Source organism: Nothobranchius furzeri, chromosome 11 (genome assembly GCF_043380555.1).
Source record: "Nothobranchius furzeri strain GRZ-AD chromosome 11, NfurGRZ-RIMD1, whole genome shotgun sequence".
Classification (NCBI taxonomy): Eukaryota; Metazoa; Chordata; class Actinopteri; order Cyprinodontiformes; family Nothobranchiidae; genus Nothobranchius; species Nothobranchius furzeri.
The window spans coordinates 70,984,020-71,011,015 of NC_091751.1; the positions used below are offsets into that span (position 1 = coordinate 70,984,020).

The 26,996-nt window shown below is 44.5% G+C and overlaps 1 protein-coding gene across 4 annotated transcripts in view; it reads right to left on the minus strand.

Annotated features, from left to right (window-relative positions):
* Window positions 1-26,996, minus strand: part of LOC107373846 (mitochondrial fission factor homolog A) — a 141,362-nt gene that overhangs the window by 1,203 nt on the left and 113,163 nt on the right. Inside the window, exons 2-7 of one of the 4 annotated variants that reach the window (XM_054738246.2) lie at window positions 17,356-17,574; window positions 17,064-17,242; window positions 5,127-5,221; window positions 4,871-5,038; window positions 1,034-1,103; window positions 660-800 (exon numbers count right to left, since the gene is read on the minus strand). In XM_054738246.2, coding sequence (XP_054594221.1) covers window positions 669-800; window positions 1,034-1,103; window positions 4,871-5,038; window positions 5,127-5,221; window positions 17,064-17,242; window positions 17,356-17,569 — 858 coding nt within the window. In that variant the 5' untranslated portion in view covers window positions 17,570-17,574 and the 3' untranslated portion in view covers window positions 660-668. Of the gene's footprint in view, window positions 1-452; window positions 801-1,033; window positions 1,104-4,870; window positions 5,039-5,126; window positions 5,222-17,063; window positions 17,243-17,355; window positions 17,575-26,996 lie in introns of those variants that run through there. The other 3 variants (XM_054738247.2, XM_054738245.2, XM_054738248.2) reach the window with 3 other exon arrangements.

Below are 26,996 nucleotides of genomic sequence, written 5' to 3' on the forward strand. Positions count from 1 at the left end.
ACACACACACACACACTCACACACACACACACACTCACACACACACACGCTCACACACACACTCACACACACACACACACACACACACGCTCACACACACACTCACACACACACACGCTCACACACACACTCACACACACACACACACTCACACACACACACACTCACACACACACTCACGCACACACACACACACACACACACACACACACACACGCTCACACACACACACACTCACACACACACACGCTCACACACACACACACACTCACACTCACACACACACACACAGCAACGCTGCTTAGGACTTCTAACCCCAGGAGTGTGACAGATGCAGGTTCGTAAACACGTGAAGGACGATGACGGAGGAAACCCACGGAAACTAAAGCACGTGTGAAACACCCGAGTGGAGCGCGGTCTTCAGCCGGAGCTTGTCCCGTTCAGTCCCACGTGCTGATGACTCGGCACCAACTCCCGTTCAGATCAGCTGTCCGTGCTGTACTTTCCTGGCCGGGCTGGGCCGAGACAGCAGCAGGTAGTTGTGACACATCGAGATTATATTCCAGATTATTCCAGTTCTTCTGGTCTCCATGCTTGGGACGGTTGCTAGGACACGCTTTTGGAGGACTTGCTTTGGCTCCAGAGTTTTGGGGACTCACTAGAAGGCATTACCGACGTAACCAGATCCACGTGTTGATCAGCCAGAACGCCACGGTGGCAGAATACAGGATGGCCTCCCGCTTGGAGCGCTCTTTGTTTTCCTCCTCCAGCAGATGCAGACGCCGGTTGAGCTTCACAATCTGGACGAACACCAGAGAACAGAAAGCTAGTTAAAACTAGCGATGCTCAGAACACACTCAAAAACACCAGCCTGAACCTGTGTCGGGTATAAAGACTAAGCTGATGTCAGATTTCTGTCCCCGCATCAATAACGTACAGGAAAAACAACAACAACAAGCGGCTGTTTGGTCCTCTGACTCACAGAAAACAAACATTCCTGTTTCCCATAACAAGTCTCGCTGAGACGGATTACCTGCCGACGCAGTGACGAAGCATCAACCAGCCCAGACTCGTCCGGGTTTGCATCCAGGTCCAAGTGGGTTCTGTACACATCAGCACATCTTTATTTACAAGATTAACTGGAAACAAGCAGCCAGTCGTCGTTTCTTTCTGAGGACCTCTGTAGCTTTCACTTCACTCAATCTGAGTCACTGAATGTGTTCACAGCTTTTCGCTGGGGCAGTTTTTTCAACACATCTAACTCTTAAAAACACACAATGTTAACTAAATCAAAAGCTAATTTCCAAAATACAATAATGTACATCAGTACACTGGCACTAGGGTTGGCCCTCGTTTGATTTTGAACGATTCCAATTCCAATTCCTCGTTTCGATTCCAGTTCCTATCGATTCCCGATTCCGATTCTTTGAAGACATGACATGTGTTACATGAGCCAGCCAACCACAGGTCCTACTGGATGAAATCATCTTAACTTCAACATGAATTTTAACTCTATGAACAACAACATCACCTTCATTTAGACACAAACATGTTTTTAAAAAACTATATTATCTCGGTGGTTTACCGTGGCTGCGGTGTAGGCGCGGTGACCCTTACCAGCCACCGTATCATCTGCTGAAGTTGCCGGCGGCACATGCGCACTTTGTTGTTTACAACCAAAACTTTCTTGAAGCTAAAGCTGAAATAATGGCCAAAGGAGGAGACGGCAGCGCTCAGGACATTTATTATCCCTCAAAGAAGACAAAGTGGGAAGTACGGGCATCTTTTGGATATGTGAAGAATGCCGAGGGACAGTTGATAGAAGACGGCTATCCTGTTTGCAGCACGAGCAGAAAAAGTGTCTGTGAAAGGCAGCAACGCTTCAAATCTCATGACACATCTGCGTGACCATCACCCACAACTCTACAGTCAACGCAAGGCAAGCTAACGTTAGCGTTTTAGCTAACATGCGTGATCCGAGGATTTGGGTTGAGGGAGAATGCAACGAGTCGCTATATAAAGCAGCCGCAGCGCTTTATATAGAGATCATATCTCTCCTGTCTTAGCTTCCCTACATTGGCTACCTGTTAAATTCAGAATAGATTTTAAGATCCTCCTTCTCACATATAAAGCTCTTAATAATCAAGCTCCATCATACATCAGTGATCTGATTGTTCCATATGTTCCTAACCGAGCACTTCGCTCTCAGACTGCAGGTCTACTGGTGGTTCCCAGAATATCTAAAATTAGGATGGGAGGCAGATCTTTTAGTTATCAGGCTCCTCTCCTGTGGAACCAGCTCCCAGCTTTAGTCCGTGAGGCAGACACTTTGTCTACTTTTAAGAATAGGCTTAAAACATTTTTATTTGATAGGGCCTATGGTTAAAATCTGATGTTAGCCTAGATCTGGACAAGTGGGGGAGTACAGGGAGGTGGAGTGTACAGTCGGTAAAGACGGCTCTCCCTTGCCCTGCCTCCAACATGCCTCCATCTAAATAGGATAGATTATCCAGAGTTATCTCTGTAGTTATGCTGCTATAGGCTTACCCCAAAATTCCACTATCTCCGCTGCTCTCCGCTCCGGCACAAACTCCGCAGCAAAATCGGTCTCATTGTAGTCGATCAGAGCTGTTCCACTACTGCGGCCGTGCGGCGCAGTGCGCCGCCCTCCGTTCCACCATCCGGCAAAAATAAGATTGATTCTATTTTCGCCGGACGCCGGAGCACCTCCGCAGTAAATGGACAGGAATCACAACCGCCCAACAGGAAAGGGAGCAAGCACAGCTTCCGTTATTTCACAATACATCGATAAACAAAAAGCGTTTTTTGTTTCATATGCACAGGTTTAACAACTTTTAACAACTATCAATGGCGGCTGAACTTTAAATGCACAAAAGTGAGCCATAAATACAGTTTCTACTATCAAAGTAGTCACACTTTGTTGATCCAAACACTGCTGATCTCTCAACACACATGATGGCAGATTAAACAGTTCATTTCGATGCTTCTCCCACACAACGGGTGTTTGGATCCAACTTCCGCGTTTATTGCTCGGACTGTATCGCAGATCTCGAAAATCCCGTGCATGCCTGTTTGCGCACATCAGGTCTCCGCACCGGAGCGGAGCCGTTGTAGAGCGGGTACCAGTATGATTTGAGTTCGGAAGAGAGCAGCAGCGGAAAGCGGGGGCGGAGCGGAGGTAGTGGAATTTTGGGCTTAGACTGCTGGAGGACACACTGACCACTTTTCACACTCCACTACTTTCTTCTACAATCTGCTCTTTAACTGTATTACTTTCTGCAATTTCTTTATTTTTTCAAACTTTATTTTTTCTCTAAGTGTTTTTCTCCCCAGAAGAAGCTACAATGATGTTCTGCTGAGCTGTGGTGGCCTCATGGAGGGGGCCATCGTCTAGCACAGTGGTTCCTAACCTGGGGGTCCCGACTCCCACAAGGGGGCGCCAAAGCCTCTCAGTGGGTCGCCAGGACCTCTCCACTTTAAGGGGTTAAAACTTCATTTATTACTTGTTTATAGCCTACATTTTGCTCACATTTTTTTCATGAGTGAAAAGTTTACTGATATTAAGACAGGAAATAATTAGTACAGAAAGAGTAACACACTTTTAAGAACATTTTGCTCAGCTCACTGTTTTATTTTCAAGTGTCAAAAGTTCATTAAAGATAGGACTGGTTGATTAATCACAGCCTTTACAGTAAATAATCTAGTATAAACAGTAATATACACATTTAAGTACATTTTGCTCAGTGTATTTTTATGTGTCAAACGTTTATTGAAAGGAATGATTGATTTATCTGTGTTTACAAGAAACAATGTGTTCAGAAAAGTAATACAAACTGTCAAGCACATTATGGTCTGTTTGGTTTTGTTAATGACTTTGTTCTGTACTGGAGCCTACTATTACTGTTATCTATTGAATCAAAGCATATTAAAATGTGCTTGAACAATTTTATCATTTCTTAATACTGTTTGTACTGGAAGAGAGAATGGGAGGGGGTCGTCAGAAATTTTACTGGTGAAAAATGGGGTCCCTTGGGAAAAAGGTTGGGAACCACTGGTCTAGCACACTGCTGCTAACCACTTAAACGTTCTCCCTCTCCTGATAATAACTTTTTACTTTCCTTGACGTTGGATGTGCTACTGCTAGTTTACCCGTTTAATTATAGATCCACTAGGAAACTTATTTCTGATTGGCTTAATGAACTGACCTGAATTGGAATGTTTATTATGTGAAGTGCCTTGAGACGACTCTTGTCGTGATTTGGCGCTATATAAATAAAATTGAATTGAATTGAAAAATGTAAACAAATAAACAACATAATTACAAAATAACACATTTTAGGCAAAATTTAGACACAAACTGAGGACAATATTTTCCTGATATACAGGGTTTATTTAGTTGTCTGAAAATGTAACGCGTTTAAAAAATACAGAGATAATACCGAAAACCGTGATAATTTTGGTCACAATAACCGTGAGGTTAGATTTTCACACCAAGACAACCCTTCCCCACACTAACTTATTCAAGCAGAGCACTCCATCGAGTGTGAGCGACGCTGCGCCCTCTGGAGGCAGAGATGGGAGCTGCCTCCGTGGAGCACCATCCATCACACTCACAGAAACAGGAAGCTGGCGCACGCTCACCGCTGTCTGTCTTTAGATCGCCAGCATATACGTTTAATTAGACAAGTGCTGCACATGATGGGTATCTGATTTGGACCTTTAGGTCTCATTTGACCATCTTTGATTATCTTTGGTAAACTTTTCTAAAAACCTTAGTTTTAAATAAACTTTCATTTAGGAATACTCCCACATCAAAAACCAGCACCTGAACATTTAGAAACGACATTACCTGCGATGGCTGTCATCCAGGAGCTCCAGGACCTGCTGGTACGCACGGCGAGTCGTTGACTGAACGTACGACAGAAACCCTGCTGCCGTGAATAGGTTGATATTTGAATCTTCAGGGGAGCAGAGGGGAGGGCACAGGCGCACTGGTGCCAGAGGGGAGAGGCTTGCACTGGAAGGACAGATCAGTTATTTAATGGATCAAGCTAAGCGAGTGGTCTGCTTTAGACGAGTTGTGCTGAAGGTGGCCGTGATCTTACCTCACGTCTCCTCCTCTGCTCAATGGGCCACCGTGGCGGACCGACATGTTCTCACTAACGCTGCGTTCCCTTCGAGATCGACTGTGACAATTGGCCTATTATGGAAAAAGATGTTAATTGGCATTAGGTTCACATTATCATCATGTTATGCATTTTAAATAAGGATATTGCCGTGTGTAGACCAGATACCGGATGTTTGGCCGTCTATCCCAGCTTGTGTAAAACACACGACCTTCAGACTGTGCTCATTCACCAGGGTTGGGTCAAACAAGTCCAGAATAATAAAACCACCAGACAAACATAAGAAGTACTCTCCAGCACGAGGAAACAAACCAGCAACACAAACATGAACCACAGGCAAGCGGGGAGAAGTGAGAGAGATGGACGCTTACCAGCTAGACGTTCAGTTTGTGACAATGCTGGTGGCAATGTTTTATCTAGCGTCAGAAACATGCGTAGAGCTGCAGCACAGCTGTCAACATTCAACCGTTTCCCTCCGCTAATCCAGGTCCGGGTCCGGGTCGGGAGGGCAGCATCTGAAGTAGAGCATCCCAGACGGCGCTCTCCCTGGCCACCTCCACCAGCTCCTCCAGCAGGACCCAGAGGAGCTCCCGGGTCAGAATGGAGATACTCTTGCTCCATCGTGTCCTTGGTTGACCTGGGGTCTCCTGCTGGCAGGACATGCTTGAAATGCCACCCCCAGGAAAGCGTCCAGGTAGCATACTGACCAGATGCCCTAACCACTTCAGCTGGCTCCTCTCGATGTGGGGGAGCAGCGGCTCTAATCAGAGGCCCTCCCGAATGTCCGAGCTCCTCACCTTATCTTTACAGATGAGTCTGGCCCCCCACCGGAGGAAACTCATGTTGGGCGCTTGCATCCGTGATCTTGTTCTTTCGGTCATTACCCAAAGCTCATACGAGAGACGAGGGTTGGGACGTAGATCGACCAGTAAATCGAGAGCTTTGCTTTCTGGCTCAGCTCCCGATTCACCACGACAGACCACTTCAGCGTCCGCATCACTGCAGACGCCGCCCCAATACGCCTGTTGATCTCTCGCTCCCTTCTCCCCTCCATCAACTCCTCCACTTGAGACAGGACCTCTCTCTCGACCCAGAGTTGGGAAGCCACCAGTGGTGGCTGGTGAATTATGTTTTTGGTGGGGTGAATTTATGCTCTCTAGATGTTAGATGCGCTACCCAAATATCGCCACTAGGCGGCGCCAATTCACATTTCTTAAGATGGAATCCACAGTTTCTACCTCAGCAATGACACTAAATAAAAGGGCTGAAAATAGCTAAACACACAGAAAAACACACAGTAGCAACAATGCAACATGATCCTATCCACCAAACGTGTTTAAATGAAAGCCCAGACTCTCCTCTTCACAACAATATGAGCACCGTTACTTTACCTGCAAACCTCACGAAACTCAGCAGCAAAACAAAGCAAATTTCATCACGTTAAAAGCGTACATTTAGTCTAACCTTTGCTGGCGTTTGGTCATAATAATGCGTGTTATTGTGAAAAAAACACTTGGTTCGTGTAATCCAACGTTCCAATGCCACACAGAGCTAATTTCTGACTGTCTTGTGCTTTTTCATACCTGCTGGAGGGGGCTTTTAAGTCTCTAGTGGCACATTTCACCATTTTCAGGTTCTTCATAATAAAAATATCAACAACTGAGAAGTGTACTCAGCTGCTCATAAACAACAGAGAACGGTGAACTGACTAGAAGTTCTGGTTCTGTCCTGACCCGGGTTGAGAATCTGCCCTGCTGATCTTCTGCGCTTGTCGTTGCAGTCACCACACATCTGCATTCAAGGCTCCTCTACTCTTTACATTCCTCTATTATTTACACGGTAAACGTGTAAATAACATGTTAAAACTACAATTAAATACAGATTAAACACGTCTCATATCTGAGTGATGTTTAGTTTTATTTTCATGTATTTTATTTTTATTTTGTGACTCCTATATTTGTCTTCCTCTTGCTGTGAGATAGGTGGGGCGGCGCCCTATGGACGAGCCTCCACTACAAGCCACCCTTTTCCGGTCGAGTGCCATGGCCTTGGACTTGGAGGACCACATCATCTGCAAACAATAGAGACGAGATTCTACTGCTCTAAACTCGATACTCTCCACACCACGGCTGCACCTTTTGACCCTTTTGACCCACCCAGGGCTGATACAGCTATCAGGCAGCGACCTGTGGCCTCCATCAAAGACCTCCCAAGGCCCCACACATGGCTGCCAGAAGGATACCCCCTAGGGCAGCGGCACTCAATAGGCAGCCCGCGGGCCCCCTTTTGTGGCCCCCAAACCCTGCGCCCAGCCCCTAAAGTGAGCGTATTTGAACACGACAAAGTAAGTCACAAAAGGTGATGGACTTCCAGAGAAACACTCCTCACTCACTCACCAATAAACATCCAGGGAGCAGACACTGAGGTGGTGGACACCTTTAAGTACCTGGGTGTTCACCTCAACAGTAAACTGAACTGGTCCAACAACACAGATGATCTGTTTAAGGACAGCCAAAGCCGCCTCCACCTCCTGAGGAGGCTGAGGTCCTTCTGAGGTAATTCCCAGCTGCTAAAATCCTTTCATCACGCAGTTGTTGGCTCTTTTATCCACTCTGCTGTGGTCTGTAGGGGTGCAGGCAGCTCGGACCGAGACAGGAAGAGACTGAACAAGCTAGTTCACAAAGCTAGCTCGGTTCTGTGCTGCTCACTGGATTCAGTCGAGATGTGTGAAAGTAGGATGCTGGGGAAGATGACCTCCATCTTAAAAACCCTTCCCACCCACTGCATTCCACTGTGGAGACCATGGACAGCTCCTTCAGAGGCAGACTGACATCCCAGATGTAAAACAGAACGCTACCGTAGATCTTTCATCCCCTCTGCTGTAAGAGTGTAGAACTCCTGGGTTTAAGCTGTTCTGGCTTTATCCAGTTACACAATAGCATCAATGCAACACTCGGTTAGGGTGACCAGATGTCCCACTTTGTGCGGGACAGTCCCGCATTTTCATTACTTTTCACGTGTTGCGCATTATTGAGTTTTTCGTTTCAAGTTTCAATCTTATAAAAGAAACTGGAGAAATCTGCCTGCTGCTGTCAATCAAAGGGAGGCGGGACTTTTAACGCAGATCCGGAGCGTGTGTGGAGCGCGCCCGAACCACCAAAACAAGCGTGAGCGAGCACGTAAACTCGTGAATTAAACGTGTTCAGAGATACTCGACAGTCTTTGTTGTTTCTGAGTCATTCTTTCATGTCTCGGTGCGGAGTCTGATATAAGAGGTCAAAAGAGGGATTTCCAGTAATTAGACAGGTCCATGATAAACACAATGGAGGTTCTAACACAGACACGGTGCTGCGGTTTCAGATACCTGCGTACACGCTGAGCCCCTTAAAGCACAGTGACAAAATAATGAGAATAAATGGAAGCTTTCATCACTTATTTTCAGACATTTGAGGCAAAAAGTAACTCTAAGAAACTCTATTATTAGATTAGATCTGAATGTTTTAGAGATTATAATCTGATGTTTATTCTCTCACCTAAAATTAGAAGAGATTTTTTGTCATGTTGAAAAAATGTTTTGTTTCTGAATTATGAAAAAAATAGCAAAAAAGTGTGGCTATTTTTTCTATGAGATGCTGATTTCAGTGGAAAATTAATTTAAAAAAACATAAATAGATCTACAAATATTACTGGTACTTTTACTGTCATTCTGTTGTGGAAAACATTGAATGAAAACTGAAAAGCAGCTTAAACCTGCATGTTTTTATTATTGTGGGCCTATCTACGTTATTAAAATGCTCAGAGTCACTACTGAGTTTTGTTGCGTAACGTGAGAGGAACTGTGGAATAGTAAAGCGTTTGCTGTTTGCTTCTTCATGTTGAATTCAAATAATATATATACAAGAAATATATGATGATGATGATGATGATGATGATAAGAATAATAATTGTATGTATATGTAACAATGATGTTCTGCTGAGCTGTGGTGGCCTCAGTGAGGGGGCCATCGTCTAGCACACTGCTGCTAACCACTTAAACATTCTCCCTCTCCTGATAATAACTTTTTGCTTCCTTGACGTTGGATGTGCTACTACTAGTTTATCCGTTTAATTATAGATTCACTAGGATAAATACAATAAAGTTTATCTCTCACCAAATACAATATTTACTAAGAAATCACAATGTAACTTTACACACATTACTGTGTGTGTGTGTGTGTGTGTGTGTGTGTGTGTGTGTGTGTGTGTGTGTGTGTGTGTGTGTGTGTGTGTGTGTGTGTGTGTGTGTGTGTGTGTGTGTGTGTGTGTGTGTGTGTGTGTGTGTGTGTGTGTGTGTGCTCTGTCTTCTCCATCCCCAGTGCGTCGTGGAGGATGGCTGCTTATACTGAGCCAGGATTCTCTGGAGGTTTCTTCCTGTTAAAAGGGAGTTTTCCTCTCCACTGTTGCTAAATGCTTGCTTAGTATGAGGATTGTAAAGACTCTGACACTAGTCAGTGACTCGATGCAACCTGCTGGGTTCCTTATATAAGAAACTTGTTACTGATAGGCTTAATGACCTGACCTGTATTGGAATGTTTATGTGTGAAGGTCCTTGAGACGACTCGTCGTGATTTGGTGATTTCTAAATAAACTTGAAATGAATTGAACATTATCCTTATGTATTAGTGACAGTCTGGACACTTAAAACAGCTGAAGACCCTGTTATTTAAAGCTGCTTTTACATAAATCTTTTGTCTTTTTATTTTAACTCAAATTTGTAATCATCTTTGATTTGTTTTATATTTTTTATTGTATGATTAAATTTTTTCTGATGTTAATCTATTTCATTATGATTGAATGACTTTTGTTTTGATCTATGTGAAGCACTTTGTGATTCTATGTCTGTGATAAGTGCTATAGAAACAAAATTTGCTTAATGATATTTTCACATGCTCTTGCTCTGTCATGTTTATATTGTTGGATTTTAATTGTCCCTGCTGGTTTTATTTGTTTTATTTTAATTGTACAGCACTTTGGTGGCATGTTTCATGCCAATGGTAAATGGTAAATGGCCTGTATTTGACATAGCGCCTTCTAGAGTCATGGAACCCCCCAAGGCGCTTTACAACACAATCAGTCATTCACCCATTCACACACACATTCACACACTGGTGGGGATGAGCTACGATGTAGCCACAGCTGCCCTGGAGCGCACTGACAGAGGCGAGGCTGCCGAGAGCTGGCGCCACCGGTCCCTCCGACCACCACCAGCAGGCAAGGTGGGTTAAGTGTCTTGCCCAAGGACACAACGACAACGACAGACTGAGCGGGGCTCGAACCTGCAACCTTCCGATTACGGGGCGAGCAGTTAACTCCTGCCCCCCCCCCCCCCCCCCCCCCCCAGCAGCAGTGAGTTGCTTTATAACAAAAGGTTGACTTGATGCATCAACACGGCTCACCAGCTGTGGTCCGTGGGACTTGAGGAAGCTGATAGGTACCGGCAGTCCAAGCGGAATGCGGCTCGGATGGTTGCGGAGGCAAAAACCCGGGCATAGGAAGAGTATGGTGAGACCATGGAGCAAGACTTTTGTACACCTTCGAGGAGATTCTGGTCCACCATCCGGCACCTCAGTAGGGGAAAGCAATGCGCTACCAACACTGTTTAAAGAGAGGGCGGTGTGGTGCTGACCTCTACTCAGGGAGTTGTGGATAGTCGGGCGGAATTCTTCAAAGACCTCCTCAATCTAAACGGCACTTCGTCCAGTGAGGAAGCGGAGGCTGGGAACTTTGGGTTGGACTCTTCAATCTCTGGAGCCGAGGTCACTGAGGTTGTCAAAAAGCTCCTCGTGGCAAGGCTCTAGGGGTGGATGAGATCCGCCCAGAGTTCCTTAAGCCCCTGGATGTTGAAGGGCAGTGCTGGTTGACGCTGCTCTGCGATACTACGTAGGCATCGGGAGCAGTTCCACTGGATTGGCAGACTGGGGTGGCGGTTGCAGAATGACAGTAAAAATAACTGAAGTAGCTAACAATTTACAGTATTTAATGTAATTTCAAAAACTACAATAACGAACTGTAAACAAAGTGCCACGACTGAAACTCTGATGATGCAATGAAAATTGCAGTATTACCGTAAATCCTCTAATAGAGGCCCGGGCCTGTATTTGACTCAAGCTCATCAAGCTCCAGGCCTTTATTGGAAGGAGGGCCAGTATTAGAGGCAGGCCTCTATTTCTATTTGAGCAAAATGAACTAATGGTTCGCTGGAGTTTTTGACAATTAAAATTGCGCCCACATTTTCAAAGTTAAACACATTTCTTTTAACAACGGTAGTTTCTGCTTCAGCCCTCTCCCCCCCCCCCCTGCGCAGCAGCCGCAAACTCACTGATGCGCCTGCAGCCTCTCGGAGTTCCTGCTGCTCTAAACATTAAAATAATTATTTCATTTTCTGTTCCTCACTTCTGATTACCTTCAATGGTGTCTGTTTGTTGCAACCAGCAGGTACAAAAACTAACTTGTTTTTATTTGACTATTTTTCTGTCCTGCCTGTTTATTATCTTCCTGCATCTCCTCTCAGTCCTAAAGAGAAACTGCTACCTGGGTTCATATATATTCACCTCATGAGTTACCTTTGAACTGCAGCTCTAAAAGATCTACCGACCGCAAAAACAGTGGAGTGCTCGCCGGCCGCATCAGTTAGGTGCGTCACCGAGGACAAAACGGGTGATGCGTCCTGATGCACAGCAGCGAAACGCATCAGGCACAAATAAAAGAATAAAAGACAGAAAACATAAAAGGAAATGAGCCGACATGAACGATTGCGTGTTAAATTAGTTTTTGAGGTGGCGACACCTGATTTGATAATGTTACTGTGGCCGTGCTCAGGACGCAGATGTCTGGAGCGCGTCAACAATCAGAGCTTTGCATGCGCAAGCTGGTTAAGGTTAGGATGGGGTGAGGGGAATGTTAAATTGCAAGAGGGTAAAGGTCACAATTTGGTTAAATGTCCGTTTTACGGCGGGTGTCAGTACCGACGCTCTGGCACAGCGCGTTGCCTCCCGACACGCAGGAGCTCCTCACCTGCTGACAGCAGGCTGCTATCTTTTCTGAGGACTGCATCTTGTCGGTCATTATCACGTGACAGCGACTAGTCGATGACAGGCATAAAAAGTCACTATAGAGCGGTGAAGTCGACTAGTGACTAGTTCATACAACCCCTGCTACTGCTCCCCAGAGTGTTCTGCAGCGCACGTTCTCTTTGAACTTGATATCAAATTTTCGCCTCCTCTTCGTCGCCGCACGGTTAAAGTTACCCTCGCGGTCTGTCACTGGCAAATCTAAAGTGAGACGGATGACACAACCCCCCCGTGGTACTTGCTTGTTACCGGCCATTATTCACCTCCGCCGACTCCGACACCGGCCAAAATGTGATACCCGGCAGTTAATTGAATACAGACAAATATTAGAGGATTTACGGTAACTGTAAATAGTTTTTCAGCTTGGTACTGTAGATATGTAGTAAATTACTGTAAAAATTACAGCAACGTCTAACAGGGTGTCCCACCCGCACAGCCAACTGACTCACGGGCATCCGCTCAAGTTTCTTAGCCAGCCAGCAGCCCCACGAACATGTTTGACCAAACAGTTAAATGACACAGCGTTTCCCCCATTCAACCGGTGCAATTTAGTACAGAAATATAAAATTACTTACTAGGTGAGTCAATAACAACAACTAGTCCTCCATGTCCAAGTAATTCCATGATTAATATCCCAACACAAACACACAGACAAAACTAAAGTTCAGAGTCTCGAAATGGCCGAACATCTATTAATGTGAAAATGTTTTTTTGAACCAGGCTGTAAACATGTTTATTTCTGCTGTGAAATTAGCATTTTTAACAGTTTTTGCTACTTCTGCTGCCAGCCCCTATAGGGGATGAGGGTGGAACTGCAAGTTTAGCCACTCCTTCTTGGCCTCACAGGGCTGTATGATAACATGCTTAGCTTATAGCACTGGGGCCACGAAGGTCGCAGGTTTTGTAGCACGGAACAAAAAGTTGTAGCACCAGCACAAAAAATTTGTTACAATCTCTAAAAAACAAAAGTAGTTCTTAGAATTACTTCTAAACCCCAAAATAACTTATGTTTTGCATATAAACTGTATAATTGGGTCATTACTAATGTAATCTTTCTGTGCATTTTTGACATGTTAGAGTAAACTTGATTAAATCTAGAATCTAGGTCTAAAAACGTCTTAGTGCTGCCCCCTGTGGCAGAACAGCGGCTACTGCATTTTAAACTTGTGATTGACTGGGGCTGTCATCGTACAGTCTCCTCCCACTCCCCTTCCCTCCCAGGATGGAAATCCTCCACACTTGGCCATGCCACTCTGTGCCTCCTGGTAACGTCCACTTTCATGGCATTTTTCACATCTTGACTAGGGGCGGAGTTACATCTTCTGATGGTGTGCAGTCCCTCTTTAAGCACACTGACAGTATAATTCAAACACAATAACAACAAAGCAGATTCCTGGTGGTGTGAGTCTAACTAGCGTGTACTTGACAATAAAGCTGATTCTGAAATATCTTCAGACATTATGTCAGAGTCATTTTGAAAAGAACATTTTCTTTTATTCTAACGGGAGGCGACCCGCGGCAGCGGCAAAGCCGTCTACACGTTCTGTTCCATGGCGAAATCGAAACTTCCGTTGTTTTGTTTGGCTGTGTCAGGTTGGAGGGAATTAAGGTTAATTAAGCGGTTCAGAGTTAATAAAGTGGTAGATATGATGTTTCACAAGGTGCTGCTAGAGTTATGTGAAATCTTACTTGTGATTTTACTATAAAACATAATAATAATCAACTTCTCCTCCATGTTTGCTCGGAGAAGTGCGGAGCATCCTGTCCGCTCATTGGTCAGTGAATGAAACCTCCGTTGATTGGTCCTCGTCCGAGCGACAGCGATGAAAAGTTGAAAATGTTTCAACTTTTTGGGATCGCGTCGCTGGGTCGCCTGTGCACGACACGTGCACGAGCGCAAAATTTCACACGCACGTTTTTCGCGTTTCACTTGGTAGGAGAGAGACCCGCGATTATCGCTTTGTCGCGCACGTCTGATTGAAAATGAATGGAGGAGAGGTGATGTCGCCTCCCGTGTGTCGAGCCCATAAGAGTTGTTCATTACAGAGGTCCGTCCTCAACGGCATAGACGTAGAAGACGTAGAAGAGTAGACGCCACGCTGTATGATAGTGCATTTTTCTACTTTTTATAAACTGTATGGTTAACAGGATGTCTTAGCTAAGGCTTTAGCTCCATGGAGATCTGGAGCTCTTAAACTGTGGTAGAGTGCTGTTCGTAAACCTGTCTCTTATAGTTCGATATTTAATAAAAAAAGAACGTACCTACATTTCAGTAACATTTTAGGTTTGTATTAAAATCACTCATCTTAATCTAAAGAACATATATACATATATCCACAGTTTAACTATGATCAGTAGAATTGAATGTACTTCATTAACATGTTCAGTAGTACTGGAAATAGGGATGGGTACCTTTGACATTTGAATCGATTCGGTACTAATTCCCAGTACCTAGGAATCGATACCGGTACTTAACGGTACCAATTATAGACACTTTTGAGTGTTTAATATTTTAATTCTCTTTTATAATTAAATATATTTTTTTCTCAATATATAACCATATTTGATAAATATCACGATAAATAACATTCAACTGTTTGTATTTTAACATCGTCCTTGTAGTTTTATAAGCTGATAATTAAACTGAAGCAAACATATTTACTGTGAACTAAATTTACTGTGTATCTTCATTCCTTTTGCCGTCCTTTTTCATTTGATTTTTCCTACTGGGAAGTTAGAATTTCCGAGGAGAAAGCGAACGCACCATTAGCTGATAACAACGGTGGCAATGGAAGCTAACATATCAAGCTAACGTTATCTTAAACAGTTTATTTAGCTGCTGGAGCAGATTAAAACGATGATGCCTCACACTTAGATCGTTGTCGCTGGTTTCATCTTCACCCAATCACCCGTCGCATTTAGTAAAGTGAAGCCAAACTTTAGAGCACGTTCATGATCTTCTAGTCGGAAATTCGGAGTTCCGAGGAGAAAGCAAACGCACCATTAGCGGAACGGAAGCTAACATATCAAGCTAACGTTATCTTAAACATTTCATTTACCTACCGGAGCAGATTAAGATGAGGATGTCTCACTTAGATCGTTGTCGCTGGTTTCATCATCACCCAGTTACCCATCACATGTAGTGAAGTGGACCCAAGCTTTAGCGTGCGTTCTTTCTACCATGCTGCTCTGTTTACAACTGGCTCGCAGCGACCGACGACATAACGCTCTTGCGCATGCGCAGCTGTCTAGGCAAGTTCTCGTTATGAAGGACGGGTACCGATACGAGGCACGTTTCAAATGAAGTGAATCGGTGCTCAGTCGGTACTATGGAATTCGGTCGGTACCTTAAAAAGTATCGAATTCTGTACCCATCGCTAACTGGAAACGCTAATAACATTTAATTTCTACAACTAAAATGGAATGGTGACATATCTACTATGTACAGGTTAGCAATAGCCTGTTTTAAATTATGTTGAAGATAGACATGTTTGTAAATTAAATGCTACAGTGGCTTGCCATATACCTGCAGCGGTGTATGGAGCAGACTCGAGGCAGCAACCCGACGTCTGCGGTTCTGCTGCACAGTGCTGCAGACAGCTAAGAATAAACAGGATGATGGGGACTTTTTCTGCTTGTAGAGTTTAGATTTTCTTGGTTTCACAACCATCATGTTTTTGGAACCTGCTTGATTGTGAGCCTGCTACCCGCTAGCATTAGCTAATCTGCCCGTAGTTTCACTTTTCATCCCAAACTTTGGACTGTCTCTGCCTTTGTGTCTTTGCTGGTTTCTCTGTTTTCATCCACAGCACCTATGAGCACACTGTGTGCCAGTAAAAAGCATCTTCCTTACACAATAACAAGTAACTCTATCAATAAAATTCTGAGGGGAAAGGTTACTTGCAAAGATGTCGCACAAGTGCTACGTTTAAAAATTGTTTATATAGCTTTTATTCATCGCACGTGCGACATATGTGTCCTACTGCACAGCCCTGCTTCAATAAATGCAGACCAAAACGGCCCCTTGGTGTCGACACACGGTCTTCAGAAGTAGCTTTAAAATCTGACAAGGATCATCTAGATGAGAAAAGCTGAACAGCAAACAAAACAAGCCCTGACCCTGAAGGAATGTTTTTGCAGAAACAGAGAAATTCCAGAAAATCTGTGTGCTGCTGGGGTCCATCAGGAGTCAGGTGTCAGTGTGATCATGTTGGACACGTTTACAAAAGCTGTGAAACGTTTCACTACCGTTTCTGCCACAGCAACGGTGCCTGGAATCATCTAGAATTTGCTGCAGCTGCGTCAAAGCAGAGGCTTTGACCCTCAGTCCACTTTAGTTTACTATACTCTTGAGTCATTAGAGGGCAAAAACGTCCTAATGAAGCCTGGGGTTAGGGCCTGTGGTAGATGCACAACATCCAACACGAAGGTTCCTGTGGTTCCTACGAGGGCCTGAGGTTCACAACCTCATAATGATCCCAGTATCATCCTTGGGTTTGAAAAAGTCCTTTCTCTGATGCTAGGTGATGAACCTAATTCTTCTGAATGTTTTGTTGCGCTCCGACATGAAACAGCCCACGTCAAAGCAAACCTGTTGCAGCACCTGTGACTTTCTACAGCTTCCTGGTCCTGCTGGCACTCAGGAGAAGCAGAGAAGGCAGCAGAGGCAGGATAATCCAGCTTTTCAACACAAGGAAACACCGTGTTTGATGGAATGTTGAACACAGCCCAGCTGTGAGTCACCAACAGAGACAAACTCTAACAGATGCATCAGTCTGTGTCTGAATAAAAACCTTCAGTCATGTACCGTTTGGTGGGATTTACTGTGAGTGTTGGCGGTTTGGTCTGTATCCAGAGAGTCCAGCGGCTGCTCTGTGAGAGTGAGGACTCGTGGGGGGGTCTTCATGCTCAGGAGGTCTACAGATGGGACTGACTGAATTAGATCCAGGCCTCTTGGACGAGTGAATCCTGGGTTTCCATCATCACCTGCAGGTAGAGTGGCGATTAGTAAAAGAAAAAAGTCACACAAAATATCTTCTACTGGTGTTTGCGCAGCAGTCTAAATCCTGTCTGGGCTTCGTAAATGTAAAATAACTCACCTGCAACAACAATCCTTTCAGGAACATGCATCAGAGCTGGGTGAACTGGTGGGGGTGGCTGGAGTGGGACGGGCCCTGCCTGGCTCTCTGGGGCCACCTTCAGGGTCTCAGGTATCCTCATCCTCTGGCTGATATCCTCAGTATACTCCAGCTCATAATGCATGCGGTTCATCTCAGCCACATCCGCAGGCAGGGTGAAAGTCGGCCCACTCATCCTGTCTTCAGAGAGGGATAAAACACACACTATTGCAGACAACAGTCGGCAGGATGTGGGTTGGTATTAGCGGTCCTTGTCAGACACGTGACCTGCGTGTCAACCACAACTCCCTAGCACCATCTCGGGTGTGTGGCTCGCGTTGCTAGGGGAAGCTGCAGCTGAATTTGAAGCAGCACAAGAGTCAAAAGGATGGATAAAAGGAACAAGGACAAAGTCATTCCTTACAGGGATGAACTTGTGAAGGAGGATAGGGATCGGTATTTTCAGAAACTGTCTACAATCAACAACGTAGATCCCTACGACCTCAAAGGAAACAAACGGAGCTCAGACGTTTCATTACTGCCGATAAAATATCACTTGAAGCAGCGCATCACAACTTCAACATATTTATAGTCAAGTAAAGTAAAAGTAGCCGTCCAGAAACACGACTCCACCAACGCAGACGCAGAGCCAGCTTTTATTATCTAGACGAACCTTAAACACGTTATTATTAACATAAGTTATAAGCAGGTACAGAAACAACACCTAACACCAGGTGGTGCTCAGTTGACAGCTTCGCCCCTCTCCTCACCCGAGGGTCCATGACATGCACACACACATGCTCACACACATGCACACACACATGCACACACACATGCACAAACACATGCTCACACACATGCACACACACATGCACACAGATGAAACAACAGCAAAGTCAATCATCGAGCTGAGGCCTAAAGGTTGGTTTATGCTTGACGCGTCCGCGCGGAAAAGTTGCGTCATTTTAACAACCACGCCCCTCCACCGCGCCTCCGCACGGCCCAGAATTTCCGCAACGCGCACCTAGGAAAATTTCTAACCACGTGGACGGACGGACGCGGAAAAACATGGCAGACCAGCAAGAACTAGTATGGCAGAGGTTGGTAAATACAGACATTTGTATGATTCAGCTCTCAGAGATCACCGTGATCAACATGTTGTTAATAATTCTTGGAGAGAAATAGCTCGCACTGTCGGAAAAGACGAGGACGCTGTTAAAAATGCTGGAATGCCGTGTTGTAAACAACAGTAATTTCTACTTCTACTATGGTGTAGTGTTGGATGCATGCCGTAGAGCTCCATGCTGCCCCCTTCAGTTTGGGAGAATATTGGCTCACCGCAGAGACGAGCCGCACGACCCATAAACGCTGCGAGTTGTGAAGCGCGTTCCATCCGCGAGCCGCATCACCGCGCGGAAAGTGAATGCGTCAAGCATAAACCAAGCTTAAGGTAGCCTGGTGCCAAGAGCACATATGGACACCTTTATGTCAGAACATGGTGTTCATTATGGACAATCCACGACGAGCACAGAAGTCCAACAACAAAACACCACTCAGATTCAGATCAGACGACTGTTCCTCCCAACGACACCCCTCCACGTCTCACTGTCGTTGCCCACGCGAGCGTTATTATTGTTATTATTGGAAGATTTGGCAGAGTGTCATCTGATTGCTGAACAAGATCCTTATAGAGCTTTGCTGTGATTTGGGACCCTTTGGAGCGACACCCGAATCTGATTCCAGGCTATGTTCTATTTTACAACTACGAAAACCCTCCAGAACCTCCTCTGCAACCTTATCGCTGCCTCTCCCAACCCCAGCCTGGCCCATCATCCTAGATAGCTTTGCTCCTGTTTCTTTGCCTGAGTTAACCAAACTAGTTAACTCCATGAAGACCTCTGCATGCCCCCTCCACATCTTACCCTCATCTTTGTTTAAAAGTGCTTTTCAGTCCATCGGTCCCAGCTCTGGAGTGGTTCTCCTCTCATCTGTCTGACCCCAAAATTCCACTACCTCCACTCCGCTGCGCTCCGGCACGAACGCCGCAGCAAAATCGGTCCCGTTGTAGTCGATCAGAGCTGTTCCACTACTGCGGCCGTGCGGCGCAGTGCGCCGCCCGCCGTTCCGCCATCCGGCAAAAATAGGATCGATTCTATTTTTGCCGGACGGCGGAGCACCTCCGCAGTCAATGGACAGAAATCACAACCACCCAACAGGAATGGGAGCAAGCACAACTTCTGTTACTCACAATACATCGATAAACAAAAGGCGTTTTTTGTTTCATATGCACAGGTTTAACAACTTTTAACAACTATCAGTGGCAGCTGAAGTTTAAATGCACAAAAGTAAGCCATAAATACAGTTTCTACTATCAAAGTAGTCACAGTTTGTTGATCCAAACACTGCTGATCTCTCAACACACATGATGGGCAGATTAAACAGTTCATGCCGATGCTTCTCCCACACAACGGGTGTTTGGATCTAACTTCCGCGTTTATTACTCGGACTGTATCGCAAGATCTCGAAAATCCCGCGCATGCCTGTTTGCGCACCTCAGGTCTCCGCACCGGAGCGGAGCCGTTGTAGAGCGGGTACAGTATGATTTGAGTTCGGAAGCGAGCGACAGCGGAGGTAGTGGAATCTTGGGGTGAGTGTTCCTTCTCTGCGGCCGTCTCCAAGTTTAGGTCCTCCACCTCATCCTTTACCCATGGTGTCCCACAAGGTTCTGTGCTGGGGCCTCTGCTCTTACTCCTCTATCTGCTTCCTCTTCAGCACATCCTGAGCTCCTTCAAAGGAATCTCCTACCATCTTTATGCAGATGACATCCAACTGTACATCTCCTTTAAGCCCCATGAGATGTCTAAGCTGCAGCTGTTACACACCTGCTTAGACTCTATCAAAACCTGGATGGTGGGAGCTTTCTTCAGCTGAATGAAGATAAGACTGAGATCCTCATCTGTGCCCCAGACAAGCTGGTTCCCAAAGTCAGAGACTCTCTTGGTCAGCTTGTTTCTCACACCAAACCTTCTGTCAGGAATCTTGGTGTGACCTTTGACCCATCTCTCACCCTGGATTCTCATGTCAGTTCTCTTGTTGGCTCTTCCTTCTTCCATTTCAGGAACATTGCTAAGCTGAGTCCCGTTCTGTCCCGCTCTGAACTTGAGACAGTTCTCCACACCTTCATCTCCTCACGCTTAGACTACTGTAACTCTCTTTTCACGTGTCTGAGCAGAACCTCCCTGAACCGTCTACAGGTGGTTCAGAACGCCTGTGCTCGGCTTCTGACCAAGTCCTCCAAACACTCCCACACCACCCCGCTTCTCCTCCAGCTTCACTGGCTGCCAGTCAACTTCAGGGTTCATTTCAAGATCCTGGTTCTGGTTTATAAGTAAGTTAAAAAGTCCCACAGCACAGGTGTTAGAGGAGTTAGTCAGTGTTATTCATCAGCACGGCTCTCTGGCTGTTTAAACATTTATTAGGCAGACTGGTTCTGTGGTTCTGATCCAATCTGTTGTCCTTAGTGAAAATTAATGTTCCAGATAAACACTAGCCTGGCAAGCCAGACTAAATAAATGTATTATTTATTATTTATGTAGTTATGTAGTTATTATAAATGTATTATTTAAACTTTGCAAAGCAAGAATTTGGTCTAGTTCACTAGGCTAGATAAACACACTAGCTCAAGTGAATTCTGACTAGGAGAACCTCTCACTTTTAACACCTATAATTCAACTGTGACTACTAAAACGTCTAATTTTAAACAGATACAATGAAAAAAACTTCCAGCTATCAGTAATTTTATTCTAATATCTGAAGTTATTCACGGTGGCTCCATGAGCTTGGCTAAAGACAAGAGGGCACTGGGTGTTCTCCGTAACCGGAGCAAAACTGTGGAGTGATCCAATACACATGAATGGTATGTGACATAATTCGTTCCAAGAAAAATCATATTTAAGAAATCTGAAGTGTTCGTTGTAGATAGTAAGAAAGATATCATGGATATCTGAATTCACCTGAAACAACAGATTCATAGATTACTGTTATCCAATCTGACTAAAATGTTGGAGTTAGCCTTGTTTTATTTTATTTATTTTGTTTTATTTGAAAGGATTTGGAAATCTCAAATTAGTGCAGTTGTTGGATATCCTTACATTAAATTTTTGCCACTAACAAAATGTTTATATCTGTATTTTCAATTAGACTAGTAATATAACTAATAACTAGGGCTGCACAATATTAGGAAAGCCTGTGATATGTGATGACAGTGAATAATATTGCGATGACGATATTACTTGCGATAAATAGAACTTAAGTCAGGAAGAAAAATAATCAAAAACAAAAAATTAATAAATGACAAAAAAAAAATCATAAAAATGAGAAAAGCAAAAGATGTGAGGAAAGAGAAAAAGAAAATAAACAAGAAAAGGCGATCAGTGGATCCTGGGAAAAGCAGAATCAGCAGAACCAAGCTAACTCGGGTGTTTGCTAACCATCTAAATTAAGTGTCGTCCGCCTCGGGGGCGGGCCTCTAAACTATGAGAACCCACCCAATTGGCCAAATGGGTGAAGATCTCTATTTGATTTGTTAAAGAAACATCATGCTTCTGTTTGACTGACAGAATGCGTTATGTTTAGCAAAAATTTGCAATGAACATTTGTTACGATATTTATCTGTTCTTTGCAATATGCATATTGCGCATGCTGATATTGCGATAACGATATATTTACGATATATTGTGCAGCCCTACTAATAATAATAATGCTATTTGTATTGGGATAAATTACATTATTGTAAAATAGGGAATTAAAAATGATGTGTGGTTGTTATTTAATGTTAAAATGGTTCATTAAATTCAAATTGAGACCATAACCACATACAGGTATTCTTATAGGGAGCCTAAGTCTCCTCTCTTTCTGGTCGGCTCATGAGTCCCTGGAAGAATGAAAAAATGAATGCAAGTCAACGGGGCTAACAACGCTATTTTCTAACCCGCTTTGCCTTACGCCCTGGATCACACATGTTGTGCTGCAATTTAAATGAAAACCAATGATAAGTGTTTTCGACCACACCAATCACGTAGTTTGAGATTTATCGTCTTGTAAAAGTTCGTAATTAGCATGACTATAAACTAGAAATCGGCACACCGCATATGTGACGTCACCACATAATCTTCTGTCCCCTAGTGTAGCTGCTACTTACCAGATGACCAGATTTATGGTGGTTCTTTCCTCCTGTGGGAAGTTTGCTGACCTTACAGCTCTTTTCCCTCAGTTTTCTCCATGTCTGGTTCGATGACGTCACTTTCATGGATCGCATTTGTAGTTCAGAACTTCTTTTCACACAAAATCTAAACTAAACGCGTTCTTGGTATCAAAATGTGTCTTTAAAATTCACAAACATCATATGTGAAATCCATGGCACAAAACAAGCGGAGTTAGAATGTAGCCTTTTTAGCCCCGTTGACTTGCATTCATTTTTTCGTTCTTCTGGGACACGTGGTCCGGAAGTAGATGGGCGTGACTTAGGCTCCCTATAATCAGAGCTGTAGAAAGAGAGTTACGACACTCCAATAGACTTCTATGGAAAGAATGGAATGCGGGAGTCACGTGGTTCATGTAGCTTCGAACAGTTCCAACCAGCCCCGCTGCTGCGTTGACCGCAGTTATTTTCGGTGTTTCGGATGGATTTTCTCCGGTAAGTTGATGAAATGACAACATTTTGTTGCATTGTGAAGCGTTAGCTAACCGCTTCGTACCAAAATAAGCCAACCATGATATTTTATGTTGCCAGTTTTAGCTAGATAACCTTTAATGAGCTAACTGTGTGCAGCTTGTTGGTTGTGAGCAGGAGGACGAGCTGTAGACGGGTTTCTTTCAGTTTGTTTGATTCTACGTTTTAAAAATATTCCCCACAGTTTCAAATAGGTTATAAACTTTTTACCTTATTAGTTTTATTTGGGAATATTTGTACAATACGTTGCTGGTTGCTGTATCAACACGAACATGCATCAGAAATGGAAGCACAAATGGAGAGACCAATAATAAAGAAAATGTGATTGTGAAGACAAGTAATTATTTTATATTTTTCAGTTAATAACACTGACTGCAACGAACTGCTGAAGCATGAGACAAACAGGATTACGAACGTAAGAAGATATGTTGTTCTGTTTTGTGTACTCAAGTAATAAGAATAAAATTACGATATTACAAGAATAGTAGTCGAACAATAACTTTTAAAAATTAGACATTTTCCATAAAACTGCTCATTTCCACTTGCTTTATAATATCAGCATTTGTAATTTTGTTATTAAGGAATGACAAGAAATAAGAATTAACAATATCATAATTATCAATAAATAAATGTCAAAGAGTAACTAAAACAAAGATCTTATGTAACCATTAAAGGTTAAACTGTGTCATGTGTCCATCTTCATGTTTTCATCGTGGCTGAGCGGAGAGCTGACCAGGAACAACGGTGGTGGCAAACCCCAGTTGGGTCTGTGATGGAGTGATGCTCGCCTGGAGTGATTGCCATCTCATCCACAGTAAGCACACACTCTCTTTCCATCTCTGTCAGGTTTTTAACCTTCAAACTGAGCATGTCACACACCTCTCCTAACACACCTGGTTCCAGTTAACGGGCTGCATTTGTCTGTGCAGGTTCTAACATCAGGCAGAGGGATACTCGTGTCCTGAAGACACCTGCAGCCTGTTGAACCCACTGAAAAACGGAGCTGTACGGCCTTTTTGATTGTCTGTTTACTCCATTTAATGCCTCTTGTGTTTTTCATGTCTTTTTGACTTTCTATTTCCTCCCTTAGGTTTTCCAGCTGGGTTCCCTGCTTTCAGAGCCTGTTCCTTTCTCCTCCTGGCCCTGACGCCCGCTCCTCGTGGCTTCCTGGGATGTCCCTCTCTCCTGAGACCAGCTCATGCCCCCCCCCCCCCCCCCCCTCACTTTCCCTCATCTCATTTGCCTCACTGCTGCTGCTGCTTTCCTCATTCTCTGAATTTATAATGGACTGTTAGAGTAAAGAATCATTTTTAAATAAAATAAATACAAATGTCTTAATATTTCAAAAGATTTGTACCACAGTTTACTTGAGTACAACACGTGTGGTCACTGGTCAGTGGACCACACATGCAGTGGTTCTGCTGTACTTCTCACTGCGGGGTCCTTCCTCCTCCTTGGTTCAGGGTGATGAACAAACACAGCATCAGCCCTGAGTCTCACCTTGCCTTGCCTAGTCTTAGTAAACGGTCCCTCCTCAAAATGCGCCTGTAGAGTGGTGTATTAGTTTATTTCCTGCCACATTTAACAGGTTAATTGCAGCCTTGTGCAGTTGAGAGCAGAACATGTATGGGCCATTCCCATCTGTACCGGGTCGGCCCGGGCCGGGTAGCGTAGGTTGTTTACATATCTGGGTGGCCTGGTATTGTTCCGGGCCAACCAAGGCTCATTCTCAGCCCTCTTCTCGAGGGGGTCTGCTTCAGGCCGACCAGGGCCAACACACCCACTGCTGACAGCAAATTCACACCTTCCATTAGAGCAAGCCTCTGATTGGTGGGTAGAATCAGCCCACATGGGCTTAAGGCAAGGATGTGTGTAATCAACCGGGCCAGGCTGGGGCCAAAAGGGGCTACCCGGCCCGGGCCGACCCGGTACAGATGGGAATGACCCAGTAGAGCCTTGATAGAAAACATTTGAGAGTGCACATTAAACTGACTGCACACAGCTTTTTGTTATTGTGATCTCTGGTCATGGTGAGGTTGCTCCTGCTGACTTGAGCCAACCATTTTCTTCTTCTCTCTGCGTCTTTGGGGAAGCCGTAATTCTGGTTGCTCCCTCAGACCGATTGCTGTATGCAGCGCAGCCAACCATGGTAAGATAATCAACCTATAAAGGGATTATTAGGCCCGAGCAGCGAAAGCGCTGCGAAGGCCTCTTGTTTTTGCTCTGATTAGGCCCGAGCAGCGAAAGCGCTGCGAAGGCCTCTTGTTTTTGCTCTGATTAGGCCCGAGCAGCGAAAGCGCTGCGAAGGCCTCTTGTTTTTGCTCTGATTATTATTATTTTTTGTTATTCCGTGCCCCCTTTGAACAGCTTTTTGGGGACCTTAACATACCCCAAAACTCACAATATTTTGCACACTTGTCAGGCCTGGTGAAAAATTTGATATTTTAAAGGTCCCAAAAAAATCGCAAAGAAAATGGCTGAACAGCGCCCCCTACAAAGTGAAAAAAACCCCTCTCCATAAAGCTTAGTTTATCGTACAGTTATGAAATTTGGTACACTTGTAGTACTCAACAGTCCGCACAGAAAAGTCTCTTGCAACCATGGTCAATATCAAACAGGAAGTCGGCCATTTTGGGTTGAAATGGCGATTTTTTGCCGTTTTTGCCGTTTTTAGGGTCCGTTTCTGATTGGATTGCTCGATCATTTTTCGCACGATCGTCTCAAAAATTGTGTAAAATTGCTCAGAAGGGACGGGCGAACAAAATGAGATAAGGATTCTGAGTTTTCGTATATGTTGAAGGGGCGGAGCCAGGCCTCGAAGTTTGACTACTCGCCAAAAATATTTAAATTGCTATAACTTCATAACTGAATGGAATAGAGTTACCAAACTTTCTGTGGTCATTCGTCATCCACCCACAAAGTAAATTGAAAGGTCGGATGATGACATCACACAAGCCCCGCCCCCTCAGGACCAAAAAGATCAAGTTTTACTGTGAAAGGTCCCAAATTGCCCCATTTCACTTAATCACCACAAATTTGTAGCTGGTAACTCAAGACAAGTGGGGGTTGCTTGGCGTCACTTTATGGGAGTTTTCGGCAGAGGGCGGGGCTCTGGCGGCGCGGCGAATTCAGGCGTACCGCCTTGGCCTTACGTTTGCCTCCCATTTCGTCATTTCCAAAGATATCGTCACGAAACTTCTTGTGATTGATCCTAGTCCGGCCCCCCAAAAGATCTGATGTGAACATCTGGTGGGCGTGGCCTATTTTCTGAAATAGCGCCCCCTAGGACCATTAAAACTGTCAGCCCCAAGCCATGCTTTGACTGAGGATTACGAAATTTGGTACACTAATGTGGTGTCTCAGGACCTACAAAAAAGTCTCTTGAAGCCAAGTGCAAAGTCGCACAGGAAGTCGGCCATTTTGGTCCAAGTGCGCGATTTAGTGGTTTTCACACACGTTGTTTGGAGAGTGATACTCCGTCGCCCTTTTCACCAATCACTTTCAAACTTCTGCTATATAGTCTTAAGACATAGAGGAAAAAATTCAACCGTCGGATTTTAAATAAGTATAAAGGTGTGGGCGTGGCTAAGCCTCAAACTTTGACCTTTCGCCACGCCACTCTTTTTTTCACAGCTCCTTATTGGACTCCTTTTACCCAATCACCAGGAATCTCTGGTAAATAGCAGCAGGCAAGTTGAGGTCACTTGGTCTCCAGTACTGGAAGGTTTTGCAAAAAGGCGGGGCTTTGGGAGCATGGCGAAATTCGCCATCACGCCATGGAAATACGTTTGCCTCTCATTTCTTCATTTATCGTGATATCACCTCGACCATTGTTGTGAGTGATCCTAGTCTGACCCCCAATAGAAAAGGTCAGCTTAAGTTTGTGGGCGTG